The sequence below is a fragment of the Quercus lobata genome, chromosome 3 (assembly GCF_001633185.2).
Source record: "Quercus lobata isolate SW786 chromosome 3, ValleyOak3.0 Primary Assembly, whole genome shotgun sequence".
NCBI classification, from domain to species: domain Eukaryota; kingdom Viridiplantae; phylum Streptophyta; class Magnoliopsida; order Fagales; family Fagaceae; genus Quercus; species Quercus lobata.
In genome coordinates this window covers 64086523-64106965 of record NC_044906.1, presented here as the reverse complement: position 1 = coordinate 64106965, position 20443 = coordinate 64086523, and the positions used below count along the sequence as shown (strand labels likewise).

Sequence of the window (20443 nt, the reverse complement as noted above, 5' to 3'; positions counted from 1 at the left end):
TAAATCGACCTCTTTTTCTTTCTTTCTTTTTTTCGGGTCTAGTATCTAATTTTTGGCCGAAACCCAATATACATCCCGGTATAGTCGAAACAGGTCTTATACAGCCGGTATTTAAACTGGTACAAAATACCAACATTTCTATACTAGTGTACGCACCGATACAAGATATACCGGCCAATACGGTATGAAATCATCTCCCTTGAGGCCAACCCAACAGATATTAAGGACGACGAAGTGCTTGCTAAAATGATCAAGAATGCTAAATAAAATTCCTTTTTTTTTTCTTTTATTGCCCAAAATTCCAAAGTTTACAGAAATAGCTTCTACAGTTCTACTAGTCCTCTACAACTAAAATCCATCGTCATCTTTTACACACCTAATTACGATTGAATTTGTACTTCAAAACCAAGCACCACTCATTGAAAATTTGCAACATAACTCACATCAGTGAGGAATTGTACCTAAAATAAATAATCGTTTGAGTGAGCGGAGAGATAGCCTTTGGGAGTAGGGTTTTGGCATCACGCATTGGAAATCATCCGACAGAGGTGATTGAAAAACATTAACTGTAAATGGCAAATCAATGCCTATGAAGCATCTGAGCCAGACATATTAAAAAATTTTAAGTGTAAGCAGAACTATGATGCTACTGTTTGGTTTCTATAAAGGGTTGCCTATGTGTTTTGTTTCTACTGTTTACTTCTTAAAACTAGAGTTGGCTAAAATGTAAACTAGAGCAAATGAAAAAAGTAGGCTAAAATGCGTTTTACACTCTAAATTTGTGGTTGCTTCTAAATCCACAGAGTTTGATGTAGGTTTTATTGGAAGAAAACAAGCTAGCCGACCAATATGATAGGTGATATCTAATAAGGAAAGTTAACTAATTGTAAGTTTAACTGAAAGAAAACAACCTAGGTGACCATTATATTGGTGATACTTAATAAGGAAAGTTAACTCGTTGTTAGAAAAATTCTCATCACAACACTAGAAGATTGAAGATGAGACATGGAACAGAGGAAGGGTTCAAGCAAACCCATGTATATTGTCAAATATGTTGGGCATCTACTTGGGTCCTTTCTTTTAAGTCAAGTATAAACCAGGTGCAAGCCCACTCCAGGACATTGCAATTTGAATTTAATCATGGATAACCTCGGATTGTTAGCCCAGTTAAAGTGGATGCCCAGATTTTTTTTTTTTTTCTTTCTTTTGTTTTTAGTGAGTGGAATTCCCTCTATCATTGTCCTACACAAACTAGATAATTACAAATAGGAAGATATCACCGTCCGAACGGTTGGATAAGGACTTAGTTTGGGTACACTAGACCAGTTGGGTTAATTAATGATATGTGGTCAAAAATAAACACGTGTCACCATTGTGATGGGTCTAATGCAATAGGACACTTGACTCAAGCTCTGCCCATTAAATAATAGATTAAAATCTAAGATCTTATGGATTACCTAAACCTAAAAACTATTTGATCAATCCTTTAAGGATACAGGCCAAAAGTGTTTGTTATGAAATATGTAAGTCATTGTACATGTAACATAGTTCTTATGCTCTTTCTTAATTTCATGTCGCCCAAGAAGACAAAGGTTGCTATCATGCTAGGCCAATTTTCTTATCCCATATTTTACCATTAAAATCTTGAACTATGTACAAATTCTTTGACTTCTTCTCCAAGATTTTGATCAAGAAACATTTAGTCCAACTCTAATAAAATTTCAAATCTTTCCATTATCACCATTGACTAAAGTGTTCTCTGGCCCACCAAACACCACAATACAGTGCAAAAGATCTCACAAAAGGAAATCTATAAATCAATGCCTCAAACAGCCATACATGCAATTCTAGAAATATTATTTCAACAACAAAAAAGAAAATGGTTACTTAAAAAATGTTGAAGCAAGATTTATTAAAGAATATAAATTTTGGACAAGTTTGTAGGACCAAAAAATGCCCTCCAAAATTAAAAAATTCAATTATAAAAACAAATAGTGCAAACAAAAATATATAAGGATGATATAAAAAGAAAAAAAATTACTAAATAAATCCCACACTCACATCACGTGCAAAAGATGTGGGGTTGTTTATGGCAGCCTAAGCTTACAGTCCACACCAAAAAGAAAAAAGAGATACACGGACAAAGCATTTTCAAGCAGAAAAAAGAAAAGAAAAGAAGAGAGCAAGTGAAGAGGAGGAGCACGAAGCAATAGGTTTATATATGAAATTTTATTAGTCCATTTCTTCTCTAAATTTCTCTCTATCCCTCTTCCTTAAAACTGAATTCTTTTTGGTAAAACAAATAGAGTGAAGTTTCATGAGAAGTTCTTAACTCCATATATGAAACTTGAAGTTCTACAAATCAAACAAACAAATAAAGTCTTTGACTTTACCACTTTGAATCAAATTTATGGAATCCTTGATTCTACCATTATATGGAGTCCTTGACTTTACCAATTTAAAAATTGGTGTCTTCGACTCTCCTCCATTTAAACAAGTTGATGGAATCTTTGGTTCCACTATTATACTTAGTAATTCCACCAATTAAACAATTTGGAATTATTGATTTTACCAATTTAAAATAATACACTTAATGGAGTCCTTGACTCCTAAAATTATTTTAAATAAAGTGGGGTTTTTAATTCCTTCAAAATCCAATATGACTAATTCTTAAGATTTTTGATTCCTTAAACAAAATTGGAGTTTCCAATTCAGAAAGTAAAATGACTATAAAATTGATGTGAGGAAATTTTTCGATTCCCAATTTCTAAAACATGTTCATAAAAATAAAATTGCTACAAAGGAATTTTCTTTCCCTTAATTAAATTTGGAAACTTCAATCAAAATATCATTGCTTGTTAAAATTCCTACAAAGAAGCAAATGAAAGAAAGGAAATTTACTCGGACATTCAATTTCTCAAAAAGAGAATCCTTGGTTCAAAATCCATAAAAACATGGGTCCTTGATTTATCTTTGAGATTAAAATAAATTTTCTCACCCAAAACAAAATTAAGTCAATACTTAATTAAATACCAAGTCTTTGACTTAAATGTCCATCATTTATATCAGACAAAATCATATTTGAGGATTTTAAATCTAAAACCTCAATTTAAGAACTACGAATTAGCTTCATCCCCACCAAGGGGATGTAGGCAATCTAAATAAATTATTAGGTGCAACCACAAATGAATAAAAACATATATCCCTCCAAACATAAAATAAAATATTAGGACATATGTGAATCACTTGTTAGGAACATATGTCACTATTTTATGTAATTGGCTTTTTCTTTAACAAAACGCGCTTTACTTGTATTTTGGTAGATCTAAGATGTGTTTAATACTTCAAGAAATTGTGTTCAAGATCAAGTGTTGAAGACATACAAGTCTGTCCAAGATTCAAGCTGAAAAAGTGTTGTTCATTAAATCTCGACAGCTAACTATCTATCGAACTTAAGAAGCTGTTTCAGCCCCGTGGCTCGACAGCTGCTCGACAGCATCTCAACAGACAGGTATATGTCGAGTTTTATGAAAAACAAAATTTCAGTTCTGTTTTAACTCTAATTCGTGATTATGTGTTTGGGCATTCTTTTCTCACAACCCTAAACATATAAAAATATTATTTTAAGAGTCGTCAAAGAGTTCACAAGTTGCACAAGTGTTGAGCAAAGTTTGTTCAAGCAATTTGTAACCGGAGACAGAGTTTGCTTTAGTTCATCATTCTTGTGAAGAAGTTGCTGTGTTTGTGCACTGTAGGGTTTTGTGACCAAGCATCTTCTTGATCTTCATCATTGGGATAAACTAAAGAACTTTGCAGCCAACAAACTTCTCTAGTTGGTGATTGAAGTTGCGTACTGGGATCCACGCAATTAGTTAGTCACGTACTTGGGAGCCGTGCATCAAAAGGGGAAATTGTCATTACAGAACAAGTCCAATTGGGTATTAGGATAAGGGTTCAACTGTAGGTTGGTATAAGGTACTGGAATTCCTTTACTTGTAACCGCTTGTTGTGATAATAGTGCAATTTCGGGAATGGTGACCTGAAAATCACCCAGTGGGGTTTTTGCCGTTAGGTTTTCCCCATTTGTAAACAAATCACCATGTCAAATTTATTTTCCGTTGCATTTATTTATTGGTGATTTGTTTATGCTACCACACGCTTTGCATGTTAATTTGATTAATTAATAAACTTGGCTAATTAATCAATTAATTTATCACAATGGGTTAATTTTTTTTTTTTTTTTTGGCCTATCATAAAATAAGATGAACTTATGTACAAAAGCAACACGGTTGAAATCAAAAGATCTTCCCTTGAAACAAAAGATTGTAACAAAGAGATACATTTATCTTAAATGGGCACAACTTTATGGAACTACGAAGCTTTTCATGAGGTTGTTGCTGTGGTATTTAGCCCCGAAAAGAACCCAACAATTATGGCATTGTTGAAAGCTCTAAAAAACCATCCATTGATGAAGGAAATGCTCCCACCTCATGACAAGTTGGTTGTTGAGATGAGAGGAAAGTATTTGGGCCAATCTCCTTGAGGTTGATGCTTAGGCTAAAGGAAATCCAATCATATACTAGCTACTTAAATAATAGCAAGGGCAGTTGTACATTATCTTCAAGGTTCAAATGAACCTCTTCACTTGGAAATTAAAAAATATTATTTATATATATATAATATTTGTTTTATTAGTTTGATTTACACTTAAAAGTATTTTTCACCTCTGATCATAGCTCAATCCAAAATCAAGTAACAACACAGATCGGCCAATCTCAAAACCCAAAATAATACAAAATACTCTCACTTTCTCTCTTTGATTTGATTTCTAATCTCAATCTCATGAATATCATCTCATCTTTTTTTTTTTTAAATCTAAATCAGTATCTCTCTTTATTATAAATTTATATCATATATGCATGTAATATTGATTGTATGCGTTATTTATTAATTTTGTCATAATATTATTTGTGTGAATTGTAATCTCTGTGTGTGTGTATTATAAATATAATATAACTTTATATAATTTAATAATTAAAAAATACAGAGAGTTTGTTACATGTGTGTATATTGTTAAAAAAACAAATGATGTATCAAGTATTTGATTGGTTAAGTAAACACCTGAGGTCCGTTTAAATACCGTTTATTTTGCTGAAAACTAAAAACACTATAGCAAAATAATTTTTAAATGTGTGAATAGTGCCGTAGGACCCATTTTTAATATTTTTTTTAAATAAAGTGGTTGTAGGTCCCGTGAACAGTACATAAACCGTGCATAATGTCTCCTAAATAGTGTAACCTGCATGCATCCAAAAAAAAAAAAAGAAGGAAACGCCAAATGCAAACGCTGGCTTTTCGTCCGTATCCAAACGCCACCTTAATATATTATTTATGTATGGGAAATACTAATGAGTGCCCTTAGGGCACTCATTAACAATCTAGTTAAAGAAAATTTTTATGGGAAAAGAAAAAAAAAACAATTAATGTTTTGACAACTTTTTTTATTTCCCATAAAAGTGATGTAAAAACTTTCCTAAAATTAATTATTAACGAGCGAGTACCCTAAGGGCACTCATTGGCATGATCCTTTATGTATAAATGAATGTGGCTATATGGGTCAATAATTAATACAATGCCAATGGATTTAGTTTTGTCATTTAGTTTAAATATTTTTTTATAAAAAAATGACAAATAGGAAATAACAATTGAATAAAAATAAAAATGTTGTACAAACTTAAGAAAATAAAATGGTCACACTTATCCATATTAATAATAAATAATGACAATTAATAATGAACTATCATGTAACTATTTCAAAATATGAAAACTCTTAAAAGGAAATTGTAAAACTTCATATATTTCTTTTTCTTTTTTAAACTTCTTGTATTTGCATTTTTTTTGTCGATAATTCGATAAATTCAAATACTATTTTTATTAAATTATTATTAATTTAAGTTTCTTAATGACACCCCTGAAAAAAAATTCTGGAGCCGCCACTGAATAAAATGGATATGAATATCCTATGTTGTTTATCCAATAATGGATATATAAAAAAGCCACTTCTTGTTGTATAATTTATTTTAATGAATAAAAAACTTTATTTACAAGAGAAAAGGTAAAGCTATATATACAGAAGAACATAATTCACTTCTGATAACAAACTCAAAACAAGAGGAACAGCTATCCAAATCAAAAGAGCCAAAAGCATTACACTTAAGAAACTATTTAGCTAAAGTATGAGCTGCTACATCAGCTAAATTCTTGGCATCATCATTTCATTGTTACGATATAGTTTAACTTTTAACTATATGAGCTTGCAATGTATTTCAATTGATAGTTTAGTAATAATGACAATTTTTTTTTTTTTTTTGGTAATAATCCATATTTGTGACTTGAATTCACGTCCCCTCCCTACTTGAACACATGGACGGAGCCATGGTAATTTCCCCCCCCCCAATTTTTTTAAAAAAAAAAAATATTATTATATACATGGGTACTAATTTTAGCAATTTTGTTTTAGAAAATTACACTTTTTGATCTCTTAAAAATATTATTGATTCTTTTAAGAGTATTGGTTCGTATTTGGGCTCACTACTTACATTATCAACAATTTGTAAAAAAGTTTTTAGTTCAAACCATTTTCCACATTTTAAAGACCATTAAAAAATGTTTATAAGTCTAAAATCTAAAAAAGAAATATACAAACCCAAAAAAATTAGTACAACAACAAAAATTATCAACGATAAACTATATATATATATATATATATATATATTAAGCATAATCAACCAATTTTACTTAAAATAAACAATTTGACCCTTTAAAATTTTTTAAACAACTAGCAGCTAAGCGACTAAGTAGCAACAAAGTTGAAGGCCGAAGTCATTGCACACAACCAACAGCAAAACCACCCTCCCTAACTCTAAGTTTTGGCTCCATCCCTGCTTGAACATGTGTGGTCCAAAAAAATAAATAGACATTCCTACTTCAAGAGCACTCCATACGGCTGAGTGGAAATAGTGGGCTCAATTAATAGCTTGGACAAAGGGCCGAAGGCCAATAATCTTGCGTAAGCCAATACGTTTTTCCTGCTTCTTTATCTGATTATAGAAACTGTATAACACATGGATCCTAGATCTCTAATGGGTCAACCTCATTAATTTCCTGGTCAGCTTCCTCAACCAAACAGACAAAACTTGTTGACCAAAAAGATGAAGATGATTGGAAGAAATTTCTCATATGAACTCTATAAATTAAGGCTTTTCAGTCTAAAAGAAAGCTAACTGAGAGAGAGAGAATGGAGGAGAAGCAAGGTGAAGTTGTCTTGTTTGGAACATGGGCCAGCAATCCCTGCACTAGAGTTGAGCTAGCTCTCAAACTAAAAGGCATACCCTATGAGTATGTGGAGGAAGATTTGAAAAACAAAAGTGAGTTACTCCTTCGCCACAATCCAGTCTACAAGAAAGTACCTGTACTTGTTCACAATGGGAAATCCATTGCTGAGTCACTAATTATTCTTGAATACATAGAAGAGTGCTGGAATACCACCCCAAAACTATTGCCTGAGGATCCTCACCAAAGGGCAAAAGTCCGTTTTTGGGCCAACTATTATGATCAAAAGGTGGGTTTTTTCTCTCTCTCACACACAATTTCGATGCTATAGTGTTTTTCTTTTTTGAGGATAAACGGCAGATGCAATGGTGTATTGAACACTAATAAAAGCATTTTGGTATCATCAGGTTGTGCCAATCTTCTACATCATCTTCGGGGCCAAAGGCAAGGAGGAAAGAGAGGAAGCCATTGAAGACTTGAGCCAAGTGCTTAAGGTGTTTGAAGAAGGTATTGAAAAGGATTTTCCGGGGCAGAACCCATTCTTCAATGGCGAGAGCTTAGGGTATCTTGGTATCTCTATTGGCTCACATGGATGCAACTACAAAGCTGTTCATGAGGCCATGGATGCGGTACTCTTATCAGAAAAGAACCCAAAGTTTCTCTCATGGGTCAATGCTCTGAAGAACTGCCCTCTGATGGAGGAGACACTACCGCCTCATGACAAAGTGGTTGCCATGCTCAGAGTCTGGCTTAATTCTACTCAAGCTTAATATTGAAGCGGAAAGACAGGTTTACCATGTATCAAGCTCTGATTGATGATGGTTGTACCTTTTAGTTGTTAGAAATAAATCCTGTCTCTTAGCCAAAAAAATAAATGTAAGCAGAACTATGGTGCTACTGTTTGGTTTCTATAAAGGGTTGGCTGAGTGTTTTGTTTCTACTGTTCAATGCTTAAAACTCGCATATGCTAGAAAGATTTCCATTAAAGTTAGAAATTGCAGCTTGTTAAAATTACAGAGAGAGAAGGTAGACTTTTCTCAAGGATGCTTCTTAATAGTCATTGTCATTGTATGGCTGTATGATTTTTCTTAAGCCAGAAATCAGTGTATATCCAGCATGTAGCCCTTAGAGCATTCACATCACTTTGTGTAAAAATTTCTATCTATTTTAATATAAAAACCTATTTTTTCTATTTTATACAACCAGTTTTTTAGAACACCTATATCGGTCAATCTATTTTAGAAGATATTTCAATAAAATATTTATTCTTTATTAATTTTTTATTATTTTCTCTAATGGTTATACTTTTTTAATTTAAACTTATATTTCAAGTAAACTACCGAAATTGGTAGCTCGGCCAATGGAGCCACCTGTGTCGGAGGTCCAGTGGTCAAATCGCCAAAATAGTAGTTTCGACGACTGCTATCGGATTGGTGCCTCCACCCACCATACCACCAACACCGATGGCTAGACCACCAAAATAGTGGTTCCGGCAATTGCTGACAGATTGGTGTCTCCGACCATCATACCACCATCAATGAAATATTTCAATGTGTCATTTCAAGGTTACGCACTGAATATATATTTATTTACAATTAGTATAGTGAACGACATAAAATTTTTGTTAAAAAAAAGTACTGATTTGAATTAAAAATTTTAATATAGACTTAAATAAAATTCCAAATAAAATCATTAGCTTTGTTTGGGGAAAAAAAAAACTCAATTACGATTCTTTTGTAATTAAATCATATTGTAGAGATATTTGCAAACTAGGAAGCTTCAAAGAAGTTTCCTTTCCCACTCAGTTTTAACCCCCACCACATAATCACAAAATCACATCTCATCTCTACTTCCTCTCCCATTTTCCTTCGCTGTAGCTCTCAAGCACTTGGGTTTGGGTTGATGGGTTTTTTGTTAAAAGTTTGATTTTTGGCTCTAAGTTGATGAGTTTTCCATTGAAGGTTGATTTTGGGTTTGGATTGATTTTTTATTTGATTTTCCTTTGTTTTTGGTTGATTTTGTGATTGGAATATCATGTGTTGTGATGGCGGTGATTGGACGGTGTTGGGTGGATTTGAAGCAAACTAGGATGGACATAGTTGGGTGGATTTGTAGCAACCTAATGTATTTTGCACAATTTTACAACCATGTAGTTCTTCTCAACATTCCAATTATGAACTCACAATGTTCCCAGTCTTCAAGGGCTGACCAAGGAAACCGTCCATCCAAGACATCACTGCAAGAGAACCAAATAGGAGGAAGAACGCAAGTCTACAAATGAGGCCAACCCTACAGATATTAAGGGGGCTTTCTAAAATGAACAAGTATGCTAAATAAAATTACTTTTTTCTTCTCTTTTATTGCCCAAAATTCCAAAGTTTAAATAGCTTATCTCCAATACTTTTTTTTTTTTTAAGTGAAATCTCTTTTTGTTGTAATGAAAAACTACCACATCACCCACTAACTAATTAAAAAGTGAAAATTAAAACCCACTACTATTTGCTATTATGTATTTAAAACAAAAGAACACTTTCAAATAAAAAAAAATACTAAAGGTACGCCAAACTCTCCAGAAGTAGTTTACAACCAGTCTTCTACAACTAAAATCCATCATGATCTCTTATACACCTGATTATGATTGACTCTGTACTTCAAAACCATGCACAACTCATTGAAATTTGGCAACATAACTCACATCAGTGAGGAATTGTACCTAAAATAAACAAACGTTTTGAGCGGGCGGAGAGAGCATTTGGGAGTTAGGGTTGGGGCATCATATATTGGAAAACATCAGGCTGAGGTGATCGAAAAACATTAACTGTAAATGGCAAATCAATGCCTATGAAGCATCTGAGCCAGACTTTATTTAAAAAAATGCTTGCAATAGAAAGCTAAAAAGACATCACATAGCAACAATATATTTACCAAGAGACAAATTATAGAAACAAGCAAAATCTTAGCATAATGGATTTGTCAACAAATACATGGTTCAAACCAAAACAAAAGACGGATCCAAATCAGAAAACCTCAAATTACTTTCCATGTTTCTCCACGCGCTGCAATAGCCAAAATTACACTAAAGCTGCTAGAAGCTCGCTAAGATCTTGAACTTAACTCTTTGAGGCTTGCTTTTCCTTGGTCTTCTGAATCTTCAAGACCTTTTTCACAATTTTTTGCTCTTCCACCAAAAAGGCACGAATGATCCTAACAAAAAATTAGAACCACTTTAGAATACTTTCCCCAAGCACATGAAAACAAAAAATTCAAGGAGAAAAAACTGATAATACTAGGGTCTAACAAGAACAAACCTTTCCCTGACAGCACTTCCAGAGAGTACTCCACCATAAGCCCTGTTAACAGTCCTCCGATTCCTAGGTAACCTAGACCTCTTATATTCAGCAGGTCTCAAATGAGGAATCTGCAAACACAGCCAAAATTGTATTATAGCTGAAAGTGTAAAAATAATTTAGATGGAGTAGAAAAAATATCACACATTATAGCCACAATTGTGCAAATAACAATAATACAATATCCATCATAATTTTGAATAAAACAAAACTCAATGAATATTATCAACAATCAAGCTACAAGCTTTTCTGACTATGAAAAGCAATCTAACATCTAAAAAAATCTTATATTCAGGAAAGAGAAAGACGCAATTTCTTGTCTCACAAAGTAAACAGCTACTGCAACAATTTAAAACACAGCTCTAGTAGAATCTTGAAGAGTAAACTCATAAAAATAATTCACTAAATTGTCATTGAACATACAATTGAACCATAATTTTCATCTATTGGGTTTTTTAATTTAATTAATTAAAGTACCTATTGGATTTTTTGATTATCGCTACAAAATCCTTGAACTACCGTGGACCCAAGCACAAGGTATATCTCAACATGAATCATCATCATCATCAGGTGCCACACACACATTTATCATAGGCAACTAACACATACAGTTTCCCTTGAAACCATAACCTCATCCACCACTTTCCTCTTGCAAGGGCAGTAGGCACCATTTGACCTAGAGTTGATCAGCCATACTAAAACAAATGACGAAGTTGACTAAATCTGTCAGTCTCACGGCCAAAGATAAAAGGAACAAGAAAACTGAAACCATGATAGGCAACTTGCTTTTGCTTTGTCGAGCTATGCTATTGCTATTAACTCAACTAATAACTGAACATGGATTGAGATACTAAATGAACTAAAACCTAATAGGGTCTCACTAATGAGTGCCTAAAGCACATCTCTTTAAAAAAATTATTGTGGATCTATAAAATGGACAAGAATACACAGAAAGATGTGCACAAGGCACTCATTAGTCATTAGCAGGATCCTATTAAGTTTTAGTTCATTTAGCATCTCAATCCATGTTCAGTTATTAGTTGAATTAATGACAATAGCATAGCAAATCAAACCAAAAGCAATTTGCCCCAATCAGATGAGCATAACAGAGATATCTCAACATCCGTGCACTTGAGCTACAATTCTTGTAACTTACAGTGGCTAGAATTGCTGAAAATTTCAGCCACCAATCCACACCCAGTATAAAACTGAGTAAATATGGTCATGCAAAAGTGCTCACACCACTTTGTAACCGCTTAATGTTCAACAACAATAGCAAATTCAATGTTTATAAACACATGGTAATATCAAAAACCCCATTTGCCAAAATCACCGCAAGAGAGACCAATTCTACTCAAATACCCAAAATATCAGTATCAGTTATAAACCCGACTCCACAACAATATCAATTAATGTTCTTTGCCATTAGATCTATCTTATACCCTACATTCATCAAAACAAAATTAATAAAAGAAATACCATTCCCATTCCCATTCCCATTCCCAATCACTCCAATCCACTACTGTTTCCTCACAAATAACTTAACCATTCCTACTTAACCATCTCCAAATCCACTCAACAATACTCATAAACACTAATTGACAACAAAAAATCAACTGGGTCTCAATAATTTTTTATATTTACCAATAATTATCAATAACACCAATCAGATTCCTCTCAAAAACTCAACATTTCCAACTATTTCCACACATTCAATCACGCCATCAAAGCAACAACACAGGCTCAGATCTCTACATATTAAAGAAAACCCAATACACAAAATTGAAAAACTAAAACAAAAAACAACATACCCCTTGGATCCTCTTGCCAGTTACAGGACACTTGGGTCCACTTGCCCTCTTCTTTGTGGTCTGGTACACTAGCTTCCCTCCTAATACACCCCAAAATCATAACAACAATAAAACCAATCAGAAAAAACAAAAACAAACCCAAAAACCAAATCTTTCACATATACACACTACAATCATTATATTCAAAAAAAAATAAAAAATAAAAAATTCATAACCCAATAAAATTGACCACAAATTAGAGTTAAAATGGGTTTTTACCAGGGGTTTTGACGACGCGGTGTTGATTGGATTTGGTGGCGTAGCTGTGCCGCTTGCGGTATGTGAGACGCTGCACCATTTTTGCGAAGCTCTGAGCTCTCTCTCTCTCTCTCTCTCTCTTAGGGTTTTGGGGGATTAGAGAGGGAGGCTTTGGAATTGTTGAGAGAGAGAAAGAGGAAGATAGATATATTGAGGGTTTCGGAAGTGTTTATTGCCCTAGATCGGACGGTTGTGAGGAGATCTTGACTTTGATTGGTTTTAGGACGGTCTAGATCTGGACACCGTGGATGGGGTTTTCTTTAAAAGTTCCACACGTGCAAACAAAAACCGTCGTCGTTTTGTTTTTGTTAAATTTCAGCCATCTATCCAAAATTTCTTTCATACATGTCCTCCTATCTCTAAACTAATCTAATCAAATTGTTTATAAATAGCTTCGGTTTCACTCGTGAAAAATTTATTAATCCACTTTTGTGAGGGTCTAAAATACTATATATAAAAAAATTAATGAAAATTTTGAAACATAAGGGGTCAAATAAAGAATTAAATTAAATATAAAAGGTTAAAATGAAAATTTTGAAACATAAAGATCTAAATCTAATATGAAAATGAATTGAACACAAGGAGCCAAAATGAAAATTATAAAACATAAAAAACCAAAATGAAAATAACCATAAACTTTAATGACCAAATGTGTACTTTAGTCATAATAAAACTATTCAAGAAAATAAATGATGACAAATATATATATATTCTAATGTTATAATATAAGTTGTGGTTGTACGGCCACAATGATGTATGAATTGTTGGGCCTAAACCCCCGATTAATTTATATAATGCTTTGAGTATAGCCCACAATAAGAAGTCTCAAGAAGATTTTAGCTAGTAGACAGTGGCTAAGAACGGTTGTGAGGTAATTTTTTTCTTACAAGTCTAACTACTAGAGGAGGATCTTAGACAGTCAAGGTATCCCTTAGGTGTCCTGAGCTATATCACTTCTTCCCAAATTCAAGTTAATAATCTTTCCTTCACTCATGTTTCTCTCCCTTGAAAATGCTCTAAACACCAGTTCTCACCTGTCTCTTGCCTATATACTCTTTCGTTAGTGGAATTGCAATGATAAGAAGATTCCACTCGAATGTTGGTCCCACCATTTGCAATATCTGGGTGGCTCTTAGGGTCTAGGCTACTATTTTAGTGTGTCCAATCCCACCTCAGGGAATGGGTCCTATGACTTTGTCACTACAATGATTCCCTAATAACTTGAACTCGATATCAAATCTTGTGCTCGGATGATGGACATCCCTAAGGCATTATCTTCCTTCCTCGGCGAGTAAGTGCGGCCTACTTAGGTCTTAATGTGGTCACCTAGTCATTTATGTGATAACCTAGCTCCACCCCATATTTGTGGGCTAGACAATGGGTCTGTGGCTCTTGGGCTAGTCCCGACCTAGGCCGAACTTTGTCTACCTACATAAGTATTTGAAAGCTTACATTATTTTTTCATATCATCATTTTAACATTTATTTATTTAAATATATCAATTTAAACTAATTAAAATTATACCTCTATTTCAAAATACACCTTGATTAATAACTCACATTAAAAACCTTTTCAACTTTAGATTTTTGTAAACACTATATAGTGATGCAAACCTTCTATATTTGTCTTTTTGAATGAAACAATTCAGTACAAAATAATTCTAATTAAATTAAGTTTTATATTTTTCAAAAAATAATAATTCTAATTAGATTACCTAAGTTTTTAATTTGAGCTTTGAACAATTTTTTAATGATTGCATGGAATAACAACTAAAATCTAAAAATTTTGAATTCTCTCTCTAAAGGTAAAACTAATAACATTATTGTTCAACTTGGTATAGAAATAGAATATCCAATACGTTATGTGCACTTTATGAAAATTTTATTTTTCTTGCAAAAGTCCATGTACTTAAATATTACAGATGGGCCGAATTCCGAACCCAACCTATAAGTTGGTCTACGCACTACAATAATTAAGAAAGTGCAACACCTTTTGAGTTGGGCTAGGAGATTCGCATTTGAAGATATGGAGTGCCCAATATGCAACAGTGATCCAGATACAATGATCTATATTTAAATTTTATGCCCCCTAGCTCAAATTATCAAATTATCTGGGATACTATCAGAATGGACTCATAATCTAACTCAAAGCATCTTGGGCCACCCTAGTGGGATTTTTCCATGTAATAACTTGGGATGTGTGGAACAAAATGACTACAAACAGTCAAAAGAATAATCAAATACTCAAAGACATCTAGATATTCTTGTTTATCAAAATATAAATAAATAATCTAAATCAAAAGCTTTCTAGATTCGGGTGATTTCGGTTAGCGCAAGAAATAAGAAAGCTAGGAGAGGGGTTCACTAGGATTATTTTGCAAGGGGATGCATTAAATATTGTTGATCCCATTTGTAGCTCTCTCTCTTTTTTGTTTTACTTTTCTGTTTTTTCTTTTTTCTTTCTTTTAATGGAACCATTTGTTGCTCTCTAGTACTCCCACTGGGCTATAGCTTCTGCTGCAGATGATACTAGAGATATTAAAGTTCTACTGTTTTTTGGTCATCTAACCATGTAGCCAGAGAACCATGTAGCCAAACTGGGCTTGGGACTCATGAGTCATGCCTATAAAATCTTTTACCACTCTTTGAGAAATTAATTAACACCAAAAAAAAACCCATAATATCAAAGGAACGTTGCTCTTTCAAAGGGTTATCAGTGATGAATCAGACTGATCCAAAATCCATATATAAGGGACAAAAAGAATAGAAAAAAAAATCCAAATAGTTTATAAAACTTCACTAGTGAAATAAGCAATTTATTGTATGTATACAGTATCGTAGAATTTCTCCATCAAGGAAGTTTATAAAACTTCACTAGTGAAATAAGCAATTTATTGTATGTATACAGTATCGTAGAATTTCTCTATCAAGGAAATCTAATCCCATTCTGCTTTCTTTTATCTATTGCTATAAACCTGTAACCAACATTGAATGTACATAGTTCAAGAAAAATCGTGGCACTGCACGCCATTTCAGCATGGAAAAAGTAAAAATGTAGGTTCCATGTGAATCTTTCTGTTAACAATGTTAATTTGGTCTAGTTTTCCATGACACCATGCTAATTGGTCCCTTGTTAATCTTGACATATTTAGCACTCTTGAAACCAATTTCAGTTCAACCTGAGCAACGAGTTGCAAATGATCCAACTGATCATTATTCTGATGTTTTTGGAACCTTTTTACTATGCAATTTCCACTTTTCAGTATGTCCCTGAGCTTTTTCTCCTTCTGCAAGACATGAGATTAGAAGGTTTAACATTTTGAAATACAAACCAAAGTAGAAGTCCCAACAATTAGTTATATAGAAACTAAGTAAGCAAACCTTTTGAAGATCAGATCGAGTGTTCATCAAAACCTCTAAGTCTGCAGCATGTTGGAGATTGATATGATTTTGGTGAGGACTATTTAGGATCACATTCTTTTCATCTTTATCAGCACGAACAAATTCCAAAAAGACCCGCAGTGAATCCTCAATGATCTTTGCTAACATGCTGCTTGAAATTGCATCTTCCTCCTCATCTCTTCTTACCTTCTTCTCCTTAAAGCAATCATCTAGCAATGCAAATATACATTATTTTATGAAGATGCAAGGTGCTCAAATGACAGGATCATTCTAAGATACAATTTTTTATATTTAATGTACTATACCTACCTAATCTTAATTTTACATCTTTTATTGTTAGATATATATTATATAAGGGAATATCCTATATTAACAATTAAAATTTAAGTATGGTAGGTATACAAGAAAAAGTGTGCAACTTAGAATTCTAGAGAAATGTCATTGTTCACTTCATAACTTTGATTACCTCTGATGGCTGGAATTTGAAGAAGATTACGAAGGACACATCGATTGTTGACATAGTTTTGCACTCTGGGACCTTGAAATGGCTCGTTCTCCATAAATCTATGCATGAGTACTTGAAAGAGTTGAAACTCACCGGCAACTTGATTATACCTTTGAAAACCTTGAGAATTGGAATTTTGAAGTTCTTGGACTTTCCCATACTGCCAATGGAGTATTTCCCAAGAAAGGCAAACATGTCCAACATAAACCAATTCCAAGTTGCTTTGCAATTCTCCAGTGAATTTCTGCATTGGATCAGCTGTGACCCTTCGTTGTTTACGCAGCCATATGTTATGTGGAAGAGACTTAGCAGCTGAGGCTGAAGAATTTAGCATTGAATTTGATTTAACTGGGTCTTTCAGCTGAAGAAATCCTATGGATGATCATAAAGCAGATCAGTAAAGTTATTCAAAACAAAAACAAAAAGAAATTGATTTTTTTTTTTTTTTTGAAAGGAAACTAATCATAAATATTAATAAAAACATTCGTTTTCACTTTTATTAATCAAATATTTGACATGAAACTTGTCTTATCAGTCCAATACGACTTTTCAGGCTTACTCTGTGTTGGATACCTTTAGAACCACAAGAGCAATGGAAGTGGGGTATAAAGTCATTATTGATGTTCTTATGCCTTTAAAGTATTGGTAGTAATGAAGGGAAGGGGAAAGGTCGGTTATATGATAATAAACACCTTGGATATTGATTGCCATTAGTTGTACCATTCTTAATTTAAGATATCAGAGGATTAAGTGCCCATAATTAGCTCAAATTTAAATATGATGGAGACCCACCATGTAAAACAATTCTCTTAAAGAAACTTTCATCAAAAAAAAAAATCTCTTAAAGAATCCTTTTAGAAAAAAATCTTCAACAGAATCAGATGGTACAACCAAATAGTATATTCAACTGTTTATAGTAATGGAAAAAAAGATGTAATTTATGTCATGAAACTGTATATAGAAGAGAATTCTTTTTATTACTGTTAGTATCAACAAAAACAGAATATTGTGGTAAGAAATTGGAGTATAATCCTTTAAAAAAGTGCATACTAATACAAATATGTTCACTAACACTGCAAATTGAAAGTCAACAGACGTGCCACTCACACTAACAAAGTTTAGCAACCTCAGATTTGGTTTTAATCATACACTACTGCTTTAACAAATGAGAATTCAAATTAAATGAGAGATAAGTAATTAAAAAACTCACCGATTGCATGCATGGTCTGGCTATTCAACATGTCTAGTTTTCGCATTTTTTCTGCATAGCTCTTGTAGACCTTTTGAATCTCTTCCATTCGATCTTTGAACTCGAACTTTACATCGATCTTCAGTGGCTTTAGACCTTCAACAATGGTTGGAGACTCTGGCTCTTCTTCTTCTAAAATAGTGGGAAGTCCACCAGTTCTTGCATTTCTGAGTTCCAATTTCAGCTGTTCTATTACATCGTCGTGCTCCCACATGTAATCCAAGTCATTTTGATCATCAGAATTCGATTTGGTTGGTTTCTCCCCCAAGTTAGTTCCTTCAATTTTTTCCAAATTATTTTCGGGTTCCTTCTCATCTTGGACTAAATCTTCCTCTTCATGTTTGTTCACAACTTCACCAGACAAAATTTTGGCTTCCAAGCTGCTTAAATTCTTGAAATGGGGTTCGAATTCTATATATTCTTCATCAGAATCATTTGAATCATCATCGGCATCAGTTTCTTCAGGATCAGAAAGACTTATTTCACAGCTTGAAATTTCTTCAACAATCTCACTTTCTTCTTCAATAATCTCACTTTCTTCCTCAATAATCTCATTTTCTTCCTCAATATCTTCTACCACCTTTTCAGCATCATTGGCCAAAAGGCCTACAGGTTCCAATGCTTTATCAACATTTCTATAGGCGAAAAACTCATAGGTAATTGAATCCACTATGTACTTGTTCATTGACAATTCACCACTCGAACTAGTTGACTCAGGTTCTGAACCAAACCTTAGTGAGCAATCTTCTGAAACCGATTCAACTTCATCCACGGAGTCTTCCTTACACAAACTGATTATTTCTAAGCCAACAATGTCTCCCTTCTCAGAAACCACATGTTCAGTGAACATTTTCTGCTCTGCTTTCTCTAAAACCATTGCAACACCAAAGCTTTCAACAGAGTCCTCTGTTTTATCTAAACCGACAACCTCTTCTTCTAAATTAACCTTTACAATATCTTTGTTTTCTGTATTGTTGCAAACAGTGTAATCTTTTGAACCCAGATACAATTCTTGGACACTGAGGCTCATACTTTTTGGTTGTTCCACGAAGCCACTAATACCTTTCCCAATCATAAACTCATACTTACTAGCACTAGTGGCAGCCATGGCAGACATAGAATTTTCACTTTCTCCATTGCCTTTATTGCCACTCTCACTTTTCTCTAACCAAACACCACCCTCCTCCTCTCTAAAATCCTCCATATCCAAGTACCTTGAACCATAGTCCTTCTTGCAATAATTTTCCAGAGATCTGTAAAAAGAAACGAGTAAAAAAAAATTAAAACTCTCAGTTTTAAACAAGTAAAAACCTTGAAAAAAAAAACAATAACCCAGAACAAAAAAATGTAAACTTTATTACCTGCATATGAATTTGAATACTAATCCAAAAACATACAACAAGTAGTTGCAGATAAAACCCAATACAGAAGCCATAAAAGCCATGAATTGAACCATCTTCTAGTACACAAACTCATTTGCAAAACACGTTTAATATCACCGCCAAATCTATATGGCCTTTAAGCGTAAGCAAGTTTTTGGTACCCATCATTTCAATCAAGATCAAAACTTTTTTTTAAAAAAAATTCCCCTCAATTCTAAGCAAAGTTAAAGGAAGGTGGAGAGTGACATGGGCACAGAAAATTTCTCAATCAACGTTCATATAAGATAGTGGACATTCCACTTGTAGAAAATGAAGTTTGAAAGTTGAAACAAGGGAATTGGAACAAAAAATTTAGGCCATTGTTTTTTGTTTGTTTGAGACCAAACTGGCGAGATTAAAGGGGAAGAGATTGATAGAGAAAATTCCGCAGAGAAAGAAAGAAAGCAACGTTAAGAGGAATATTAAGTGGGAAAGAAACTTTCTTTTTCTGGCTCACTTTGATTGTCCGAGTGTAACAGTTTTCTAGAGTTTCGGTTTTTTTTACACGTTTCACAACTGAGACAACGGAGAGTCAAAATTGATAGATGACACGGACACTTTGTCTGCTTTTGTGACTTTGTGTGCGTTGAGGATTTTCTTTTATTTTAATAAAAACTAAAAACTAAAATTTATTGTTGTTGTTGTTTTTTTTTTTTTTTACCTGTCCTAAGGATTTTTGGTCGGTGGTGGTTTTGGTTAGGTGCATGTCAATGTTAAGGGATCACCCAAAATACCGTTTTCAGGGGGTCGTTGAGGAAAGGTGTGATTCATAGGATTCCTGAATGAAAAAAATGTAAAAACATGTGTTACTTGTAAATTGAATTTCGAGTAGTTTTTGTATCAGTGTTCATCCACCATTTCTAAGGGTGGTTGAGGAGGAAGGTATGGTTATAGGATTCTTGAATGTCAAACACATGTGTCTCTATTTGTGTTTGTTTTGTTAAAAACCTAATGTAAAGACAATTTTTTCCTGTTTTTATGTGTTTAGAAATATTAGAAAATATTGGTTGAAGGAAAACCATCTTTAATTAATGAAAAATCCTATTAAAAAAATAAGTTGGCTTTTGACTCTGCTAAAGG

General features: G+C 33.4%; 3 protein-coding genes across 3 annotated transcripts; 1 reads left to right on the top strand and 2 right to left on the bottom strand.

The window, feature by feature from the left end:
• The first annotated feature begins 7247 nt into the window (after positions 1 to 7247).
• LOC115981617 (glutathione S-transferase U10-like) lies at positions 7248 to 8424 on the top strand. The gene is made up of 2 exons (XM_031103896.1): positions 7248 to 7621; positions 7740 to 8424. Exons 1-2 carry the CDS (start codon positions 7298 to 7300, stop codon positions 8100 to 8102), a joined length of 687 nt encoding a protein of 228 aa, XP_030959756.1. The 5' UTR covers positions 7248 to 7297; the 3' UTR covers positions 8103 to 8424.
• Positions 8425 to 10229: 1805 nt separating this feature from the next.
• LOC115982818 (60S ribosomal protein L34) lies at positions 10230 to 12950 on the bottom strand. The gene is made up of 4 exons (XM_031105538.1): positions 12749 to 12950; positions 12491 to 12570; positions 10641 to 10750; positions 10230 to 10536 (listed from the first exon to the last, which is right to left on the bottom strand). Exons 1-4 carry the CDS (start codon positions 12825 to 12827, stop codon positions 10443 to 10445), a joined length of 363 nt encoding a protein of 120 aa, XP_030961398.1. The 5' UTR covers positions 12828 to 12950; the 3' UTR covers positions 10230 to 10442.
• A 2636-nt stretch (positions 12951 to 15586) lies between these two features.
• Positions 15587 to 19791, bottom strand: LOC115979278 (MATH and LRR domain-containing protein PFE0570w-like). Its single transcript, XM_031101262.1, has 5 exons — positions 19304 to 19791; positions 17904 to 19195; positions 16655 to 17065; positions 16168 to 16397; positions 15587 to 16073 (listed from the first exon to the last, which is right to left on the bottom strand). Exons 1-5 carry the CDS (start codon positions 19396 to 19398, stop codon positions 15819 to 15821), a joined length of 2283 nt encoding a protein of 760 aa, XP_030957122.1. The 5' UTR covers positions 19399 to 19791; the 3' UTR covers positions 15587 to 15818.
• Between the last annotated feature and the right edge of the window lie 652 nt (positions 19792 to 20443).